Source organism: Leuciscus leuciscus (genome assembly GCF_965113295.1).
Source record: "Leuciscus leuciscus genome assembly, chromosome: 2".
Lineage (NCBI taxonomy): Eukaryota > Metazoa > Chordata > Actinopteri > Cypriniformes > Leuciscidae > Leuciscus > Leuciscus leuciscus.
Window position 1 is genome coordinate 34,316,984 of NC_138726.1, and position 20,970 is coordinate 34,337,953.

General features: G+C 36.9%; 1 protein-coding gene across 4 annotated transcripts in view; it reads right to left on the reverse strand.

The window, feature by feature from the left end:
• ptpn5 (protein tyrosine phosphatase non-receptor type 5) overlaps window positions 1-20,970 on the reverse strand; it is a 39,278-nt gene extending 18,308 nt beyond the window's left edge. The window contains exons 1-15 of one of the 4 annotated variants that reach the window (XM_082162175.1): window positions 20,564-20,963; window positions 18,417-18,535; window positions 18,244-18,310; window positions 14,866-15,064; window positions 13,547-13,657; window positions 13,329-13,406; window positions 12,901-13,139; window positions 12,258-12,444; window positions 12,081-12,165; window positions 11,895-11,974; window positions 11,473-11,610; window positions 10,895-11,005; window positions 7,933-8,093; window positions 7,321-7,434; window positions 1,343-6,205 (exon numbers count right to left, since the gene is read on the reverse strand). In XM_082162175.1, the coding sequence (XP_082018301.1) occupies window positions 6,112-6,205; window positions 7,321-7,434; window positions 7,933-8,093; window positions 10,895-11,005; window positions 11,473-11,610; window positions 11,895-11,974; window positions 12,081-12,165; window positions 12,258-12,444; window positions 12,901-13,139; window positions 13,329-13,406; window positions 13,547-13,657; window positions 14,866-15,033 (1,566 nt within the window). In that variant the 5' untranslated portion in view covers window positions 15,034-15,064; window positions 18,244-18,310; window positions 18,417-18,535; window positions 20,564-20,963 and the 3' untranslated portion in view covers window positions 1,343-6,111. Of the gene's footprint in view, window positions 1-1,341; window positions 6,206-7,320; window positions 7,435-7,932; window positions 8,094-8,926; window positions 11,006-11,472; window positions 11,611-11,894; window positions 11,975-12,080; window positions 12,166-12,257; window positions 12,445-12,900; window positions 13,140-13,328; window positions 13,407-13,546; window positions 13,658-14,865; window positions 15,065-18,243; window positions 18,311-18,416; window positions 18,536-20,241; window positions 20,477-20,563 lie in introns of those variants that run through there. The other 3 variants (XM_082162176.1, XM_082162177.1, XR_014203790.1) reach the window with 3 other exon arrangements.

Genomic DNA, 20,970 nt, shown 5'->3' on the forward strand with positions numbered 1-20,970 from the left:
TTGACTTCCGTGGTATTATTTAGCCTATTTATTTTTCCATACAGAAAAGTCAGTGGGAACCAATAACTGTTTGGTTAGCGAAATTCTTAAAAATATCTTCATTTGTGTTCAGCAGAAGAAAGAAATTCATACAGGTTTGGAACAACTTGAGCGTGATTAAATTATGATATTTTTGGGTAACTATTTTTTTTTATTGCTTTGTTATTAGGGCCACCAAAATGAAGACATGGAGTAGTAGTTTGATGTTCAAGCTTCTGGGGAAAACCTTGTTCATTTAAATGTTAATAAACCTGTTTGCATACTGTTTTTGCAGTTTGTGCTTTTGTTATATAGTAAATTAACTGAATTAACCAAATTCTGAGTCTGTATCTTTCATATGTCGTTGAAAAAGTCTCTAAAATAGTTTTGGGCAAAGTGGACAAGTTAAATTAGACCACTGCATGTCCGCCCATATTATATTAATTAAAAACTAGAATGACCAACTGGTTACCAACGCACGACTGTTGATCCACGACGTCGCAGTTACGGCAACGTTACAAAGTTGGCAACGAATCCAGGAATTTCACTTTTCCGGTTGCCACGACGTAACTTTACGTCGCCACGACGAAAGTTTGGTCACCAGATTACGTTGCAGTTACGTAGCAGTCACGTATTTGTGTTAGCTGGGTATCCCTTTAATAAAGAAGCTAGGGTATTGGAAATTAAAAACCTCTCTGTTACAGAACACTGATTATTGTTTGGGCATAAAAGGCATAATTGATCCTTTTAAAACAAATACTAATTTCTCAGAATTTAAATTGGGAATTATTTAAATACCAGTGCCATAAATTCTCTGTAAAATCCAGTAGGCTAAAGATCATTCAATATAAAAGCAATTATGAAACATTATGAATTTTTTTTTTTTTTATCGTATTGCATGTCTGACCTCTCCAAATGAAACAGATAAAGAAAATATTTACTTGTTAAGCAAAAAATACGTAAACTCTTTTTACGTGGAAAATGGCAAAGGGGCCTCTGTTTGGTCTAGGGCCAAATAGCTAGAAGGCACTAAGGCAGGGGGGGAATCTGGTTCTTTAAAAAAAATGATATACGCCATCCTTCAAACCTGAATTGAGTGATCTATTTTGATATTAGATGAAAAAGCTACAATTTCGTTTTCTTTTTTAATAGATTCAAATGTTTTTTTTTTTTTATGACTCTGTATTCCCTTATTGTCAACTCAAAAAACCAACCCCCCCCCAAAAAATAAATAAAAAATATATAAACCCAGAATGTGTTAACAACCGAAAACTTTTTGGGTTTTATCATGCACATTTTACTACACATTCAACAAAATATATAATGAAAACCGAAGGTACCAGCAGGAAATGTAGGTGGGTGAGTGAATGAACAGCACTCTCTTAATACCCACAACCTATCCCAGGTGCCACGGAAAAAAAAGAAAAGAAAAAAAAGCTGCCCGCTGCTCCAGGTGTGTGTTCATGGTGTGTGTGCACTTGGATGGGTGAAATGTAGAGCACAAATTCCAAGTATGAGACACCATACTGTGCTATACACGTCACTTCACTATTTACACAAGCTATTCCAAGCATACTGTAGTCACCCAAATCACAACTCGTCCTTTCTTTTGGTCAATACTAAATATTATATTTGTTTGAGATGATCACGGAGCAAAACCCATGGTACAACCTGGTTCCATAGATGGCAATCAAAGTCCAATCACCCCATAGTCCTGATTAACAGAAGAATATTTTTTATTTCAAAATTAAAGCTTATACCAATAATACAAGCCATGATATTGTAAACGTAGTCATGTTACATTCTATTTGGATTTCAACAGCAGAGGAACAATACAAAAGCAATGAGGCAAATTGTATTTTTCAAACCACATCTATTTCACTATAGAACAGTATTAAAATGAAACCAAAACAGTTCTTCTTCTTTTTAGATTGGTCTGTGCCAAACATTTCAACCAAAATCACAGGACAATAAATAAGAATAAAATATCAAAACACTGATCAACGCATGGTTTCTTGAAAACAAATCTTGAAAATATTTGAGTGAGATGAAGAAGCAAAAGGTCAAATACTCAGGTGGCGTTGAAATATTTGAGCAATTAAGACAGCCGAGGCACAGGCCTCTGCATTCACATTCAAAAATCAGTATTTCATCTTTGTGCTTGTTTTAGCTTTGTACATTAGTGCATAAAGACATACTATGCTGGTAGTGAGTCATTCATTATGATTAAATTAATATCCATTTAAACATAAAACAGTACACTCGCTTTTAAATATATTAAAATCACGGTTACATGGATATAATCCAAGCTAGTTTGGCCCAGGATCTAATTTGTGTGTATGATATAATGATATCCTCATTTGCTGGTGCCTGTGTGTCTGTTACTCTTCTCTGGCAACACAGACAGGTCTGACAGATGGAGTGTTCAGGAAGTGGGGTCCGACTGAGAGTGAGTGGGCAGTGAGTTGGAGGAGGGATAGGACTCCTCTAAACTGCAATATTGGCCCTTCTCTCAGTCTGAACTATAACATTATGATTCAAAAGATTATTCAGCTAACATGAAATCACACTATTTTACCCTGATCACATTTGTTGCATGCATCAGAATAATAAATTGGTACACCCAATGAAAACAGGATTTATTTGTGTGATCACTGGTGATTAAGGCTACTAACGGCCTCCTTTACAATCATCCAACAACTGTTTTTTTTTTAAATAGGATTTCCTGTGGGTAAACTCACTGAATAACAACCATCCTAAAACAGTATAGTCCTGAAAATGACAAGTTTGATGACTTTGGAAAGGTTCAAACAATGTACAAAACCAGTAAATGGCCATCAGGATGACAAACAGCTTGTAACAGACACACATTTGGTTCAACATTTTAAAAATGATTCCTCTAAGAAATGTCCTGGTTTGAATACACTTATGTGCTGTCCACAGCATTTGTGCCATTATAGTGATTACCACAGAAAATACTTTTCTAGGTGGATGAAGTTTTGTTTATGCCAAGAGTGGAGTTTGCTCCATTACACGTGACAATTGAAAGTTAATGAGTTTACAGGTTGTACCAGTCACTGAAAGATTGTCAGTAAACGATTTTGTTACACTATAGTCCATGATTTACACAAAACTGATTTTATGGTTTTTCTTTCTGTTTTCAGTGATTTATACTTTTGAAAATGGACAAATGCTGTAGATAGAGCCTGCATTTACATTCCTCTAAACGAGTAAATAGATAATTAAAAACCTGTTTTCTCACTCACTTGCACCTCACATGCTCAGTTCTTTATAATGATTAAAGAATCTTGAAAAAAATATGTATCATGGTTTCCACAAAATATTAAACAGCACAACTGTTTTCAACATTGATAATACATGTGTCTTGAGCACCAAACCATCATATTAGAATGATTTCTGAAGGATCATGTGACACTGAAGATTAGAGTAATGATGCTGAAAATCACAGGAATAAATTACTCTTTTAAAAAAAAAACATATTAAAATAGAAAACTGTTAAATTGCAATATTATTTCACAATATTACTGTTTTTACTGTATTTTTGATCAAATAAATGCAGCCTAGCTCGGTGAGCATTAGACTTCTTTCAAAAACATTAAAAAAATGTTCCAACCCCCAAATTTTAAATGATAATATATAATATAAAAAACAAAGATAAAATCCACAAAACTAAATCTAAATTTAAATCTAAAAAATAATAAAGATGAAATCTTTTGCAAATCATGCATTTCCAATTTACTTTAATTAATTAATTATTAATTAATGTAAAAGAAGATAAACTTAAACTAAAAAAAGAAAGGCTGGGTAAGTGAGAGAACAGGTTTTACTGTGGAAATTTAGATTCTTCCCTTTAAAACTGGTTAAAAATATATAAATTCTGGTTTCATACATATACACAATTTCACATGTTGGTGTTAAAACTGGTTTAGAGTTTCAAAGTAAATATAGAATTAGGATTGTTCAGGTTTTGCGATATGGACCAATCACTACAGTCTTTGGCAGTGTAATAACAGCACAAAAACATAGAGACAAAACTCTTTCAATAAATATGACGAATATGTCAGTTCATTAAAAACAAATAATAAAATTCACTTAGTACCAACTAAAACACGAAAGCAGTTATGCAATAATAAAAAGACTATACAGCAGCAATTAAAGCATGTGAATGAAAGTTATTCTCATTTCTTGCAAACTATCATCATGAGGCTTTCAACTAACAACACTTATATATAAAAAAACCCCCGAAAAAATAAATAAAAACACAGTACAATCTCTTGTGTAACAAGGTGGTGTTTTCAAGCTTCTGTAAACTTCCTAATTTCAGCTCAAAGCTGCCTGGAAGGAAACATCGTTTTGAGGGACATATGACTGAATCGAGAACAACTGGAGACAATTAGGGTGGTAGCAGTACTGTCTAAAGAAATTCAGAGGAGAACTTGCATTGGTACTTCCAGCTGGATCACATGAGATCATTGATTGAAGATGCTTATTCCAACAGCAGAGAGAGAGAGACTCTGCCGTATCAGAAGCTTTTGCACATAATCACACACAGATGTCTGCTTGTAACTTAAACATTTCCTTTCTCATAATTAAAAAGAAGTTCAAATGTACTTGCTCATGCAAACTGCAAGTCTCAGCAAAGCTGTACGAGCTGCCAATTCGGGCAAATACTGATTATACATCTTAACTAATCAGATATGCAGACCCACATATAAACAATGTTAAATGTAACCAGAGTAAAACAAGCTAATAAAATAAATAGAAATTAGCAAAAAACTTCACAACTATATATGTCCCATTGTCATGATTTCTGCTATTGATACAAGCTGTGATTTACAAATTTAACATTAGTTGGATACAGTGTTTCGGCATTTTGATACATAAAACCTTGAGGTGCAGCATCAATGCTTTGAAGAGTCCAACTAAACCATTTCGCATTATATAGCGTCCAACAACACGCAAACCGAGAAGGCAAAGGTATGCTGAGGGAAAATGTACATCATTCTGTACGGAGATCAGCCTCTCTCACTGAATGAGACTACGACAGGCTGTAACGCCACGCTGCGTTTAGATCTGCCCGACAACATCTACAAACAACCATATGGACCCCAGTACGAACAGAAAGACACATATTAAGGCCATTTTGTATTAAATGTATTAGGCTAACCTCTTCTAGAGACCAACCACACATCCGGAGTTAAAGTCTGATAATCATCGTAACACATAGTAAACATTATCTCTCTCTCTCTTCTTCTGTTTCTGCAACACACACACACACACACACACACACACACACACACACACACACACACACACACACACACACACACACACACACACACACACACACACACACACACACACACACACACACACACACACACACACACACACACACACACACACACACACACACACACACACACACACACACACACACACACACACACACACACACACACTCATATATACTGACACTTCAGATTGCCAAGAGGTTGATCTTTCAACATGTGAGACCCCTATATGTACACACTTTACAACAAATCTCATTGTAACATTGAGTTATAAATCCTGTAAAAATGTCTTAGCAGTAAAAGGAAAATTGCTGTATTTGTAGGCTCGGAAATTGAAGAGGTCCCTAAACCTAATGCTAAGTGTACATCATAAATGGAGGCCTTGGTGTCAGCTTGTTATTGTGTTCATCCCACCACATATGAAGTACACACGCATATAAACTTTGTCATATTCGAGCACTGATGGCCTGCTGAACGTTATTATGAGGGCAGCACTTGTGTTATGATATATATGATCCTTTTATGTTTGTTGTGTTACTGTTATGGTAAAGAATAAAGAAAAAAGTAAATTTAATAACTGATTGGTGTCGTGATGTTGAATTTAGGTCGGCTAAAATGTAATATTGGGTCTGCTTCTAAAAGGACGGTTCAACCTAAACTTCTGTTGTGTTTGAATACATGAGACTTGAGGAACTGAGGGTCAGTCCCTGCCCCATGTGTTCGGATGAAGGTCAACTGCTCTGAGGAGTGATGTGAAGGTTGTGCGCTCATGGAGGCTTTACTCTTCTGAGGTCTTTCGAAGCTGTCTTTCATACAGACTGAGTACATGATGAACAAACTGATACTGCTCCGCTGTCTGGATCATCCCACCTCTAAACACACAACAACAACATCAACAACAGCAGGAGACCAACTGTTAATATACGTCATCCACAGAATAGCATCTAGCAGTCCACTTTTATAGCACTTAACAAGAGACTATTATAACTCCATGGGCCCTATCTTGCACCAGCGCAATTGACTTTGTACAGCGACGCATGTATCATTCCTATTTTGCACCAGCGCACAGCGGACTTTTCCCTCCACAGACGCACGTCGGTAAATTAGGAAATACACTTGCGCTCCCAGGGGCGGTTCAGCGCAAAGAGGAGGCGTGTTCCGGCGCAAACGTTCCCTGATGCTATTTTGCAGGTTTAGAAAACAATTCCATGCGTTGCGCATGTTATTCATAGGCTATTTTAAGGGTGCATGCTTGGCCATAATCAATGTAGCGTGTGCACAACGTGCATACACTTTGATTCTCTCATCTACACAGAAGCAGCAGTTCTCATTTTTAGAAAACCATACATTATTACAAGAAAAAATTTTAACACACGAGGGAAATCATTGTTGTGTCCATGAAGATGTGAAAAAATAGGCATAAATCTAGCTTACACATTTACCCAAATTTTTATACGCCTGTTTAACCGAAGCTTATTTGGGTGGGTTTCTCCCATCCCCATACAATGTCACTTCTCTGTCTTTTACGGGCGTGACGAGAACGTCGGTCTCCTTGGCTGTGAACCGCTCCTGGCGTGCGCCTGGCAAATCCGCCGTTATAATAGCAATCCGCCATGGAACAAGCGCGCCTGCTATTAAAGGGAATGTGAGATGTCGCTCTGATTGGTTTATTTCACGTTACGCCCAAACCACACCTATGAATAATGTAGCTACTTCAGACCAACCCATTTTAGATTTGCGTCGGGCGCAAGAGTCATTTATCCCGCTGGTATAATAGCAACAGCGCCCAAGATCCGCCCACAAAGTTACTTGCGTTTCGCGCTTGATACTTGCGTTTCAGATCGTTAAAATAGGGTCCCATATCTATGACTTTAGGGTGGCCTGGATACCACTGAGGCCAAATAACCAATCTTTATTCTGCTGCTGTCAGTCTCAGTACTCAAACTGACATTCATGTTTAATAGAACATACAGTGAATATATTTTACCTGTCCAAGCGTAGCTGGCTAGTGGTCTTCAGGATGTCAACCACCCCTTCATTGCTTAGCTGCTGGCACAAGATGGAGGTAGCAATGAAACAGCCAGTGCGTCCAATCCCTGCACTGAAAGTAGAGAAAATGGTGTTTAAAAAAATGTGTCAGTCACTGAGAGCACAGAGATGACCAGTCAAAAGACAAATGAAATAAAACAGAAACATTTTATGTAAGCTGTGCCATTTCTAACTGGCATAATTCCACTAGAGCCATGAATAACCATATTCAGGACATGCACGTAGGTCGGTGTGATAGCCGAAGCAAGCAAATGCCCATCACATATTCACTTCAACTCCAAAAAAATAACTGAGCATCAGAATCAGAATAAGCTTTATTTGCCAAGTGTGCAGCATTTATTAGGATTTGACTGTTTGATTAATAGATTAAGTGCTCAAATGGATCATATACTGTATACACAAGTCTTTAGAGGGTTTCTTACTTACAGACTAGTTGGTTACAAAACTTCCATTTAAAATTTGTTGATGCGCACATACCTAATATATATACATATATATATATATTCTAAATTAAATTATATGTATGTGTGTGTTTGTGTGCGTGTGTTACCTGCAATGGACAATGACAGGGCCACTGTTGGATGGAGCCTGTTTCCTCGCTTCCTCCACTTCCTGAACCAACTCCAGGAGAGGCGGGGCCTTGTCTGGAGTTTTTTGATCTGGCCAGGATGTGTACCAGTACTGTCTGAGAGTGCGCTCCTCACCCTCACTCTACACACACAAACATTCACATTGCACATTTGAGGTTCATTAACACACATGTATGTGCGTTTCTAGCCTTTTAATCAGTTCTGGGGCACAGCCCAATTACAAAAGTGTCCCCTTAAGGCCATTTCACACCGACGCTGACCAACGGCGGCAGTAACCATATTATAGCACATCACTTCTCAGACATTCTAATGCTGGGTAGTCACTGTTTCAGATTATGCGATTTTGACTCCTAAATTCTTGTCATGACGCCGTGAAGCATCACAGATGCAGTGTCGGTTATCACCTAATATGACACACTATACAGGATGAAAAGATTGATTCTTGCAGCCCAGGAATCACCACGTCAAATGCATTGTGCCCAAATCGGGCTGATATCGTGTAGTATAAACCTGGCATAATTCCTATTTAGCATGTTCAAAAGGTGAAAACAAGCTCTGACAGACTTTGACAGGGCTAACAGCGATCCGACAAAATCAAGTGTCTGTTGCCGTCTGTCAGTACGTTGTGAATTGGCCTTTATTTTGATACTCTTTTTGATACTGTTTTAGATAAATAGAAAATTAACTGTCTTTACCTACAGTACAGAGTGTGTTGCTTGTTTACAAGCTGCACATGCAATAAAGAGCTGCTTCATATGTTGCCCATATACTAACACAAACACATTCTTTGATTTATCTCTTTAAGATATCATATACTCAGATTTTGTGATTAAATACATTTCCTTCAATTATGTGAAACACTGCATTGCTAAGAATATTTGTTGCCATGACAGCAATGCCTCCAGAGGAAACAGCAAAAAACACACCTAGAAGCAGAAAAATATTGCGCTCAACCTGTGGCCAGTTGCATAAACTGTTAAGACTAGTCTTACAAGTTAGTCATCCAATTTTATTCTTTAAAACTGTTAATAACTTTTTAAAGTCAGTAACATAAAAACGTAGATTGGTCTAATTTGACACCGAACAGTAAGACTGATTACCCCTAACTAACTTCTAGTTGATCATACTAGTTCTTAAGACACAGTCTTAACATAATGGCTATGTTTATGCAACTGGCCCCTGGACTTCTCACTTTCTGTCCCTATTATCTTTCTACTCCACTTTCATGCAAACCTTTAGGAGGTTAGACTTTTCAGTAAATATGGGACAAGTCTTTATTAATTACATTATATTAGTTATATTATAATTGACTTTTAAATGACTAATTCTTTAAAAAAGTGATGGGTTTTAAACAATAATTAATCTGCATTTCTCAAGGTTTGTGCAATTCTACTTGAAAAGAGGATGCAAAATGATACAGTAATGTGTCTCATTTTCATGGGTTTTGAAATAATTGAAAGTGCCCCTATTATGCTATTTTAAAGTTTACTAATTTTGTTTTCGAGGTCTCCTACAACAGGCTTACATGCATCGAAGGTCAAAAAGCACTTTAATTTTCTCATAATATACATTGCACATCACCACATTGTTCCATGATTCCATGATGTAAACACTGTAATGACAATAACAATGACGTTGATTTGACCAAATCAGTCTGAGCACAAGTTTGATGATAAAACATTGGAAGAACTTATTCAACCCGAACACTCATCACAAGGACGACTTGAGCAGGATGTTTCTCAGTGAAACGCTACTCAGTTTGAGGTACATTATGAGATGTTGCAACTGTAATTCCTCACTATCAGCATTAACAAGTGTATGTCCATCAACAAACCCATGTGTGTGTGTATATTTCTAATTTATTGCGGTGCACATGCAGGAACTGTATCAATAACAGTGCATACGTTAGCCAAGCACTAACTTGAATGACTGTAAGAATAAAGTTTGCAAAACAAATCTTGTTCCATCCTTTAACATTACTCAAAGTAGTAAGAACGACAGACAATCTGCATTAATAGACACAGTTTTAGGTAATAGTGGCCCACAACTGATTAGCAGAAGTATTTCAGTAAGACAGTAATAACGTGAGTTAGCCAGTTAGCCGGAAACTTACACAATATATATTTAGCCGGAAAATATATACATCAATAATTATTCATACTTACAGGTTGTGATTCTGAGGAGCAAGCTGGTTCAAATGAACTGGGTACTGACCCATATTTCAAGAGCAAGCGTTTTGCGAATCCCGCGTTAAACTCAGAGATTTGAGAAGTGGTCGTCAGTAAAATGACGTGTTGTGGGCTGGTCAAGTTGTTCGCGGGCGGACAACGTACAACAAAGGCGGGCATTATGCAGATGTATCTTCTAGATGTAGAACCGTGAAGCAGTAGGATTCGAATGAAAAACTACTCGTATTGTCGGTTCAGAGTCAATTCTTTCTTTTGGGAGACAATGACTTTATTTAACTTATTTAACTTTATTCGACTTTACAACTTTGCAGAACAACTGTTTACATTCACAAACAGTTATATTACACAATGCATGAAAACCATAATAGGGGCACTTGTCACCAAACTGCTCAGTAACGTGACAATGACATGCTACATTTTGTTAATAGACCAAAACATTACTAAGATATACTTAATACTTCCTGATACTTTCCTATACTTTGCTATTGTTAACTTTGTTTAGTCGCAATTTGTCTCAAAATGCTATCCCTTCAGTTGGTATCAGTGTGCCAGATTTCTTTAATAAAAGTAATAATAAGAAAATATAAAATTTCTCTCAACGTTTTGGTACAAATGTAACTGTTAATTAAGTCGGTTAATACATTAAAAGTCCATCAATCATTAGTTCACTTATAAATGAATATAAATGCAAGTCAGTTATTTTTACCAAAACACACTCAAACACCAAACAGACCTTCACAGTGAAAATCCTTAGACTGTAGTCATCTGCCTGGATGACCTGTTTGACAGTGATCTCGATACCCTCACAGACGACACTGTCCTCTGGCCAGTATTCTGTGCATTTCTGTGGGTCAGACAGACAAATATGTTTACTTAATTTATATAAAAAAATCCAGCACAGTTCATTTTAACCCATTCAGACAAAAATCCATTCACGATTCCTGATGACTCATTGAAATTCACCTAATCCACTGAAATATTTCTAGGCAAGTAAAGAGTCAACATCACCTGAAACAGGCGCCTTTATTAACTTTTTGACTACTGCAAAATGGCTTAAGCTACAAATTTACAAAGTGAACATTTAGGAATGTGGTTTCATCCCGAGTTATTGCTCAGTATTAAATAGTGACAGCACCAGAGGTTGGACAAGAAGAGCAATTTAGTGTTGATTCAAGTTTACAAAACCCTGATAATTAAGGAGGAAATCCATCTGAATAATCTAGGATTTTTAACCACTCAGCATGAAAGACTGATTCATCCCAATCATGTGAGCATAGTGTGCATATGGTATATGTGTGTATATAGCCAGACCTCATTTTTTTCTTCAATATTGGTGATCATGACGATAATGGGACAGTGCTCCTGCCAAACCATCCTCCAGAAATCCCCCACTGTGTTTACAGTGGGACCCTGTGTGGCAATGTAAGCCTTTTCTTTCTCACCATAGCCCTAAAACAGCATACGATAAAAACAAAGATGTAAATTCAAACAACTTTAAATGGCTATTTTGAGAAAAAACACACAAAACTTTTGGTAGTTTGTGATCTCATAATATATGTCATAAAAGCTTACTCCATAATTGTCTTTTCTTAAATATAATTTAGGATTTATTAGCTGAAATTTGAGAACAAATGACAGAAACTTGTTTATTTTATAAAATTTTATTAAAACAACTTAAATACTATATCAACCAGCAAAGTAACATTTACAATTTGATGCTAACACAGACTCACCTTCAAATAATTAGCATTGATGTAGGTGCTGAGAAAATCACCTTCCTCGTTTGCTTTTAAGCAAACTCTGCTATGTGTGTCTGCAATTTAGAGATAAGACCTTACAAATACAAAGGTATGCCAATATCAAGAACAAACCTCATTAGACGTTTCCACATATAACTGTGTACAGAGTGTTATACGCACTTGGTAGTATGGTTTTGTAGCGATTCTTCCTCACCACGCCGGGGAAATTATATTCTTTTGGGTCCACGAAGTTCATGGGTGTCTCCTGTTTCCAGCAGAATCCCAAGTTGAGCAGTGACATCACGTTACGATCAATGTTTTGTTGTGTATATGCTTGTTACTGTGAATGATACTCACGTAGAACTCCGCCTGCAGTACAGCGTCGTCCAGTGCGCGCTTGTGCAGCTGCTCGGGGGTGAGCAGGTTGGATGCGTTCTGCAGGTATTCCTGTGTGCCCTGCTCTTTAGGGGACAGCAGTGCTCCATAGGGCTCTGTACTACCAGGGGTGCACATGTCCAATGTCAGCGACACGTTAGAACCTCTCCTGTCACAAAATCACAACAGAGTTTGTGCGATGCGATCATTCACATCACAACTGATTTCAGATTTTACGAGTTTTTCAAGTGTTAAAGTTCAAAGTTAAAACTATTTTGACTACTTTTCTTTTTATAAGAGTTTGTTTTATGCACTTTATGATATATAATTCTGCATAAATGAAGTGAGAATTCATCTGTTGTTCAAATATTTATTTAAAATTGCCTTTTAAAAATTGAACAATTGCTTTTTAATGTTTAATTATGACACAAGTGGTTAGCCTTTCCATCCTCACCACTTCTGCATTTATTCTTTCCTCATTGAAATATTTAGCACACTGTCACATTAAAAACTTACCTAACAAAGCCATCATAGAATATTCTAACAGCAAACAACAACAAATTATTTATGAGACGTACAATACATCAAATGTGAAGCATCCAGAAAAAATAGTCAGTTTTATTACCTTTCTTGCAAGCCAACAGGTTTGACAGTGAGAGTGGCAGGGTCAGCTTCGGTCTTCATGTCCATAAAGCAGTCGAACACAGGCGTCTCCGGAACAGGATCCAGCTCGTAGAAATACTCCTGTTTAGCATCTGTCCATTCTGAATATGTAAAGGAGGGCTGCCTGCTCATGGACTGACGACGGTCGTCAGGGAAGCAAGATGGGTTGCCAGGCACCAGGGTTCTAATGCAGAACAGCGTCTGTTGTGACAGCAAAAGGGGGAAAAAGGAAAGTCCAAGCTTTACACAAAGGAATGAGTTCATGCTAAACAATGTAGGGTTCAAATCAGCTGCTGCAACACAGTTTATCTTGAGCACAAGTTATTGTATAAACAGGTTTGTCAACTAAAACTCTGAGTAGCAAAAGGCAAAAACATAAAACATACTCACTCCAGTGCCAAGAATGACTACACCTAAGAAGAGTGTGGCTATGATGGGCAACACGCTCTCCACCCTCCATATCTCCATCTGCAGACAAGTGCATTCATGTCTTTTTGTTATTTTGTCACTTCAAAAAATGAATGACATGCAGCAGTGAATTCCTTTAAAATATTATTCTTTCACATCAATCTTTTTTTATTCAGTCATTTCAGTTCTAGATCCGTCACCTGTTGATCATAGGCATCACTGGTGGAGAGAAGGTACTGAAGGAGATCCAAAACTTTATGTGCCGCTGGAAAAGCCCTGTATCCATTCAGCATGTAAAGGACCCACAAACCCTGAACACATCATCAAAACACATTTATTTTTACACATGCACACACACAAACCCTTCAAAAGGTAAAAGTGGACCTAGCCTACATAACTAGGGATGGCAAAGAAAGATTTGAGATGTTTTATTTGAATCACAAAATTTGTCTGAAATTGTTATTTGCGTTTCGGTAAGTTTAATGTCAAATCAATAAAAGAATATTGTTTTTTAAATATATACGACCGTTTAAAAGTTAGGGGTCTGCAAGATGTTTGAAATGTTTTGAAAGAAGTCTATTATGCTCACCAAGGCTAAAGTAATATTGTGAAATAGTATTATTACATTTTAAAATAACCGATTTCTATTTGAATATATTTTAAAATGTAATTTATCCCTGTGATGCAAAGCTGAATTTTCAGCATCATTACTCCAGTCTCCAGTGTCACATGATCCTTCAGAAATCATTCCAATATACTGATTTGCTTGCTAATATGCTGATATCAATGTTGATTTTACTTGCTAATATGCTGATGTCAATGTTGAAAACAGTTGTGCTGCTTAATATTTTGTGGAAACTGTGAAGCATTTTCCCCCCAGGATTCTTTGAAAAATATAAAGTTAAAAAGAACAGCATTTATTTGAAATAGAAATCTTTTGTAACATTATAAATGTTTTTACTGTCACTTATTGTCATTTAATGCATCCTTGCTGAATAAAAGTATTAATTTCTTTAAAAAAGTGACCCCAAACTTTTAAATGGTAGTTTATATATATACGTCTTACACAGCTGTTTGCTGGTTTGTCAGACAGGAAGGCATGTGGTGCAGTTATTGACTACAGGGTCGATCACAGCAGACCCTGGAACAGCCTGTTTTTCTATACTTATGCACAAACACACTCAAACAGAAGGATATTCAAGCACACAGATAGACAGGCACACCACAACAACCGTTTTATAGCCGTTTACATGACAAAAGCCTTCATTATAAATTTAAAACACTCCTGGTTTCAAAAATGATTCAGCTACACGACATCATTATCAACTGTTTAATTTTAGCTAAAGCCAAATTTGCCACTTTTAGACAAAGCCAGAACATGGGAATAAATGAAATATTCTCATACATACAGCGATTAAAAATCAATAGACAGTCAATGGTGTGCATAGTGCATAAAGTGTGTTATGTGTGTATTAAGGATTTATTTTTTCATTATTTGAGAGCATGTGCATGAACTCACTGTGAGCTGAGACAGTGTGTACAACAGGAGGAAAGCTCCAGCTGTAACACTAGCTTTCAATACCCTTTCCCACAGAGCACCACCGACCCCTGGCAGGGGATCGTGAGTAAGTGAGGTGGCACTCTCCTGCTCTTTGGGTGCGTCCTCTCCAACAGGGGCTTCTGCCATGCTGCTCTTGAAACGTCCTGTCTTTAAACAACTGAAACAGACACAGAGAAAACCATATTTACTAGAGGCAGAATAGAATAAATAATAGAATAAATAGAATCTAATCTAGAGCAAACAGGAGCAAGAATGCAGCTGAATGTAATCAGAGAGTAGTACACTCAGTCTCATAATTCATGGCATTGCTGTGGGAGGAATGACACATTTAGAGGTGGACTATGCAAATGAGACAGTGCTGCGGACATAACGCTAATGCCATTTACAGTGTGAACAGCACTGTAGCAATCTTGTCACAAGATCCATAATGATCAGCATTAAGAAAATATTTAAGGTTTGAGGAGCAGTGAGTAATGTTTCTAATTACATTACATTCACCATCAAATTTTTGAGTTTGATTACTGTTAGTCTACTGCTTTATTTTTTATTCATTATATGAGAACCATTGACCAAATAAGGAATCATATTTTCAAGTTTCAAAGCATGTTAAGGCATGAGCTCAATTCAGCTTACCGTATTTAAACTGAAATATTCCCACATCATGTGAGAGTTACTGCCGATAAAAAATGTATCACTTTTTTCTTCTTTTTTTCATAGGAGAAATGCTTATGACACACTGTGTTTAATATTTAAACATTTACTGTGCACTGATAGAGACTATCAGTTTTCAAAAGCATTAAAGGTGTACAATATCGCTGATAGAGTTGACATTTCGACTTATACATAAACATAAACAAGCCATATCATTTTGTTAAATCCATGATCCATAAATAAATAAAAAATGGAACCTAGCCACCAATTTAGTCCAGTTTTCACTAAAACTGCTTTGCATGAATATTGTATTGGATACTAATTTAAAAATGCTTAACTTGTCAAATAATGTGTAAAATACTAGTTCATTTTGCGGTTGAAATAGCAAATAATCACATAGCCAGTATATATATACACACACACACAAGCAAAAGTCAGACAGAGCATGCTGTGTCACCTTTAGTGCAGAGTCAACACTCAGGGCTGGAGTGGATCACTCTGATCAATACTCCAGCTCCACACACACACACACACACACACACACACACTGAGGTTGCATATACAAGAAAAACAGTCACTTCAGCAACAAATACACCCATCCCCCTTTCTTTCACTCCTTTATCTCCCTCTGCCCATCATCTCATTACTTATCTTCTCTGCATTTCTCCCTTCTTTTCTTCTTTCCCCTGTTCTCTATTCTTTTCCTCTTTTATCTTCCTTTAATGTTTACCCCTCTCTCTCTTCATACCTCTGACCCTCACCTTCGAACGGTCTCCTTCTATCCATTTCACCTTTATCCATTTTTACTTTCTTTTACCTCTCCTCTGTGATGAATATCATTCATTTATTTATCCCTGTACTCTATTCATGCAGCAGCTGGATGCTCTTGAATTATGAGAATGAGCTATAAAGAGCAGAGATCGCTGTGTTGAAGGAAACACACACATGCGTGCGTATACACACAACTACACACCCTTCTCAGATTGTCTTTCATTAAACCTAAGCATAATCATCTCAAGCCACATGCTAAATCAGCATTCAGTTCCCAGCAACAAACTGTCCGACAGGGAGAGATGGAGAAAGGCATGTATCTGAATGAAACCAAGGATTAAATGGGCCATAAACAAACTATTTAGTATGGAAACTATGTTTTTGTCCTTGAATGATTTGACAATATCTGTGTCATTTGTCAATGATAACTACATACATTTCCGACCATTGAAAAGTTTGGGGTTGGTAAAATGTTTTTAATGTTTTTGAAAAAAGTCTCTTATGCTCACCAAGACTGTGTTTATTTGATTAAAAATACAATAAAAACAGTAATACCATGAAATATTATTACAATTTTCAACTGCAATAGAATTTTTTTTTAAATTATTTTCTTTTCTTTTTTTACAGTTTTCAATTGTATTACAATTTTTACACCTGTTTTCTATTTTAATATATTTTAAAATGTAATTTATTCCTGTATTGGTAAAGCTACATTTTCAGCATCATTTCTCCAGTCTTTAGTGTCTCATGATCCTTTAGAAATCAATCTAATATGATGATGTGGTGCTACAAATTACAGGTTTTTCAACTGCTTACACACATTTTCAAAACTTTGCCTCTTTTTTTCAAAACTTTACACACAAATCCAAGAATAAATGTCTCACATCTCTTGCAAAATGAAGCACTGCATTCAAAATATCACAAACACATCTCAAAAGCAAACATTTGTCTTACGTTACAAACACCTTTGCCATAATATTATATTTTGGATATATCATATACACACAGTAATTCAAAACCTAAAGCTCTTCTTTCATGAGCTTCTATAATTTGTGTACAAGATTGAAAGTAATTGGAAGAGAGATGTTGAAAAATTCACGGTAAACTATTATTATTATTTTTACATTAAGCATTTGTTGTTGTGAATACAGTATTACACCGTCTGAAAAACCTATAACTTGACCTTTGGCTGTATGGTTTTGCAGATTTGGCGTGTGGTTCTGGTGTTTGAGTGTCAGGTTTCCGAAATTGTGTGACAAGTAAGGATTTTGTGTGTAAGCAGTTGAAAAAAACAGTATTATCAATGGTGAAAAACAGTTGTGCTGGTTATTATTTATGTGGAAACAGTGATAAAAAAAAAAATTAGGATACTTTGATGAATAGAAAGTTCAAAAGAACAACATTTATTTAAAATAAAAACATATTATATTATAAATGTCTTTACTGACACCTATGAGCAATGTAGTGCATCCTTCCTTGCTAAATAAAAGTATTTACTTAATGATCCTACATTTTTTAACGGTAGTGTATACACATATATTTAACTTAATATTGAATTCAAATCTAAGGTCAAACTCTTAAAACTTATTATTGACTCACCTTAATTTCTGTTAAGACTAATAACTTCTATTAAAACTTTTAAATTTTCACAAAATGTAAAACTTTGCAAACTCAAATCCTTTCTCACTGAACTGCATAGCACATATCAATAATGAACTTATTATTGAAATTATATCTTATTAATATGTTGGCTTGAGAGAGCCATTTATATATATATGCATGCTAGTGTTGTGTGTATACATACACAAAGACTCACAAACACATTGCTTTCATAAACCAAAGCATAATCAAAAATACCCTTCACTCTCAGAGAAAGAACAGACATACTTCATAAAGAAACAAAAGAGCACTTACTGTATAAAAAAAGCAAAGTTAGGCTCACATGACAGTGACACACGCCTCTCTCAGGACCTAAAACAAACTAGGAGTAGTGAGAAGGAAAATGAGAAATAGATATTAGTGAGATATGAATTAAAAATCTCAATTTAAATAGCAGTATTTATATAGCAGTAGATGATCATTCTTACTCATGCAGCTCTGTACAGGGCGCTACAGATGGCGATACAAGCAGAAGACACTGCGTGCCAAGTCAACCAACAGTATGGAGTCACTGAGCAGTATCGAATAAATAGCCCTCCATGTGTGTCTATCACAGAAAAATGACAGGTGGTCAAAATATAGCAGGAGATATGATTAATCCAAGCAAGATGTCCAGAAATCAAACACAGTACAGGCGACAGGCTAGACAAAAGGACTAAAAAACAATGCAGAACTTAAGGTCTGTGGGAGACATATCTTAAACCCGAACACACACTCAGTCTTCTCTACGATCAGTAAACAATAGCTGCAGAGGTCTGGTCTGGTGATGACGTGATCTACATTGGCATGGGGGTAACCATGGAAACAAATACACTCAGCAGCAAACGGTTTATATAGAACCACAATCATCACCCCCCTCCACACACAGACACACAAAGGTACACACACTCTGACACCCACACATACAGACACGCAAAGGGATCATGCAGCAGACAAAATCCATAGTGGAATAAAAGGAGAAACACAGTTCCCATCTGGCATAGACATTTCCTGCCTATTGTGTTCGAAACAAATAAGAAATCCATTTCTCTTTCCACAGTCCTAATGAGATGCAAACTCATTATATAGGGCTTTTTAAAGCCATAATCTATAGCCAACCCTATAACCAAAACACATATACAAACACATATAAACAGCATAAACTAAACATAGACATATTGCACACCTCCGCACTGTACAATGAGGCAGACTTTACATCCTACACACTATTCTGAACTAAATCAAAGTTAATATGTCAGCAATCCTTTTAACAACAACAATGGAGGGTAATAACTGTTGGCAATTTAGCATGGCCTTATTTATATTCATTTTGGATACATTAGAAGTCTATATATATCCATAAAATAAACATTTTCAAATAATTAGCTAATGGTAATACTGATTATTTTTTCTATGCTAATAGTTTTAATGAAAGAAAACAGCAAGAGAGAGAGAGAGAGAGAGAGAGAGAGAGAGAGAGAGAGAGAGAGAGAGAGATTACCTGCTTAATAGCATCCCTACACTATATTCAATTTCATTGTGCTTGCTCGTATGAGAGGATTAGGTTTTATGCTGGATGAGTTAAATCGGTGTGTTTTTGTTCTGCAGACTGGGCCCAATATTTGTGCTGCACCTTTGGATTTCCATGAATGAAAGCTGTCATGGTTTCCAAAGAACCCACCTCTCCGTCTCACTCTCCATTTCTGAAACGCATAGCTGATGTGATTAACTGGTTGTATGCATTTCAGAAATGAACGACAAAGACAGGGCCACAAATCATTTGTGAGAAAGAGCGAGAGAAAACGTAAGAGTCTGAAATCACGGGCAGGGGATTATTTAGACCAATCTCACTCCCCATGAAATATAGTCTGTCTCACCGGCTTAATGCATTGACTAAAAGCAAACATCCCTTTTTAATACTAATTCCTGCACAGACAGTCATTATATTGATCCAAAGTCTGAATTATTCAAACAAACACTCAAAAAAACGAAAAAAATATATATAATAGTCTGACTGCATACAGCCCCCATATCTCCATACACTCATCAGTTATGGCAGTCTATCTGGAGAACATCAGTCACACAGCAGAAGGGATGAGATAGTCTACACTTGTTGAATGCCATTTAAGGATCCCAAATGCTTCCTCCCCATCTTCCAACACCCACCAAATAGGCTTTGTAAAATTATCCACTACATCTATAAAATACTGATAAAATTAATAATTTTTTCATCATCATACACATGAAGACCATTTACTTAATTTCCTACAGTACCAGTCATTGTGTTCACCAACCAAAGACAACCGAATGTTTAGATTACTTATGATAGCATGAATGACACATCCCAACGGTGAGCTAGTTTTTTGTTTAAAGAAGGAAACAGCCCGTATAAACAGGAGTAGCCTACATGCACCATACTGAAACGCCTCGCTGATTCGCTCATTGACTCGCTTCGCCTCTTCATTGATACCAACACTGCGTCGAGCGAGCGTCTCAGCATCCTCAAAAACACGACACGCGCTTCCACAGGATGAAATGGACCCTGAATAATAATGTAGACCGCGCAGTCTACGGAAAAATACGGATGCGCTCTTACCTCTCAGATGGGTGAAAGCGATGGAAATGAGCGCGGAGATTCGCGCAGCATCATTAATATTCACATCACAGCGCTCGCGGAGACGCGCGCGGAGGAAGAACAGGCAGCGGGAGACGCTGCAGTCGCTGCAGAGCCGAAAAGCGGCCCTCCATATGAGCCCGCCTCTCTCACAATGAGGAGGGTCTGTGTGTGCGCGTGCGTGCGTGAGCGCGCGCGTGTCTTAATATGCTCTGACACTCTCTTCCGAGTATATTTTTGTTTCGTGAGATCTCTTTTGTAGAGTTTTCAATAGGTGTTGACGTGTGAGGTATTGTCTTTCGCGAGGCGGATGGTGCGATGCTTCGCTTCAGGTGGCAGCTGGAGGTGTAACCTAGGCAACGTATCTCGGGGTATAATGGAGTGGAAGG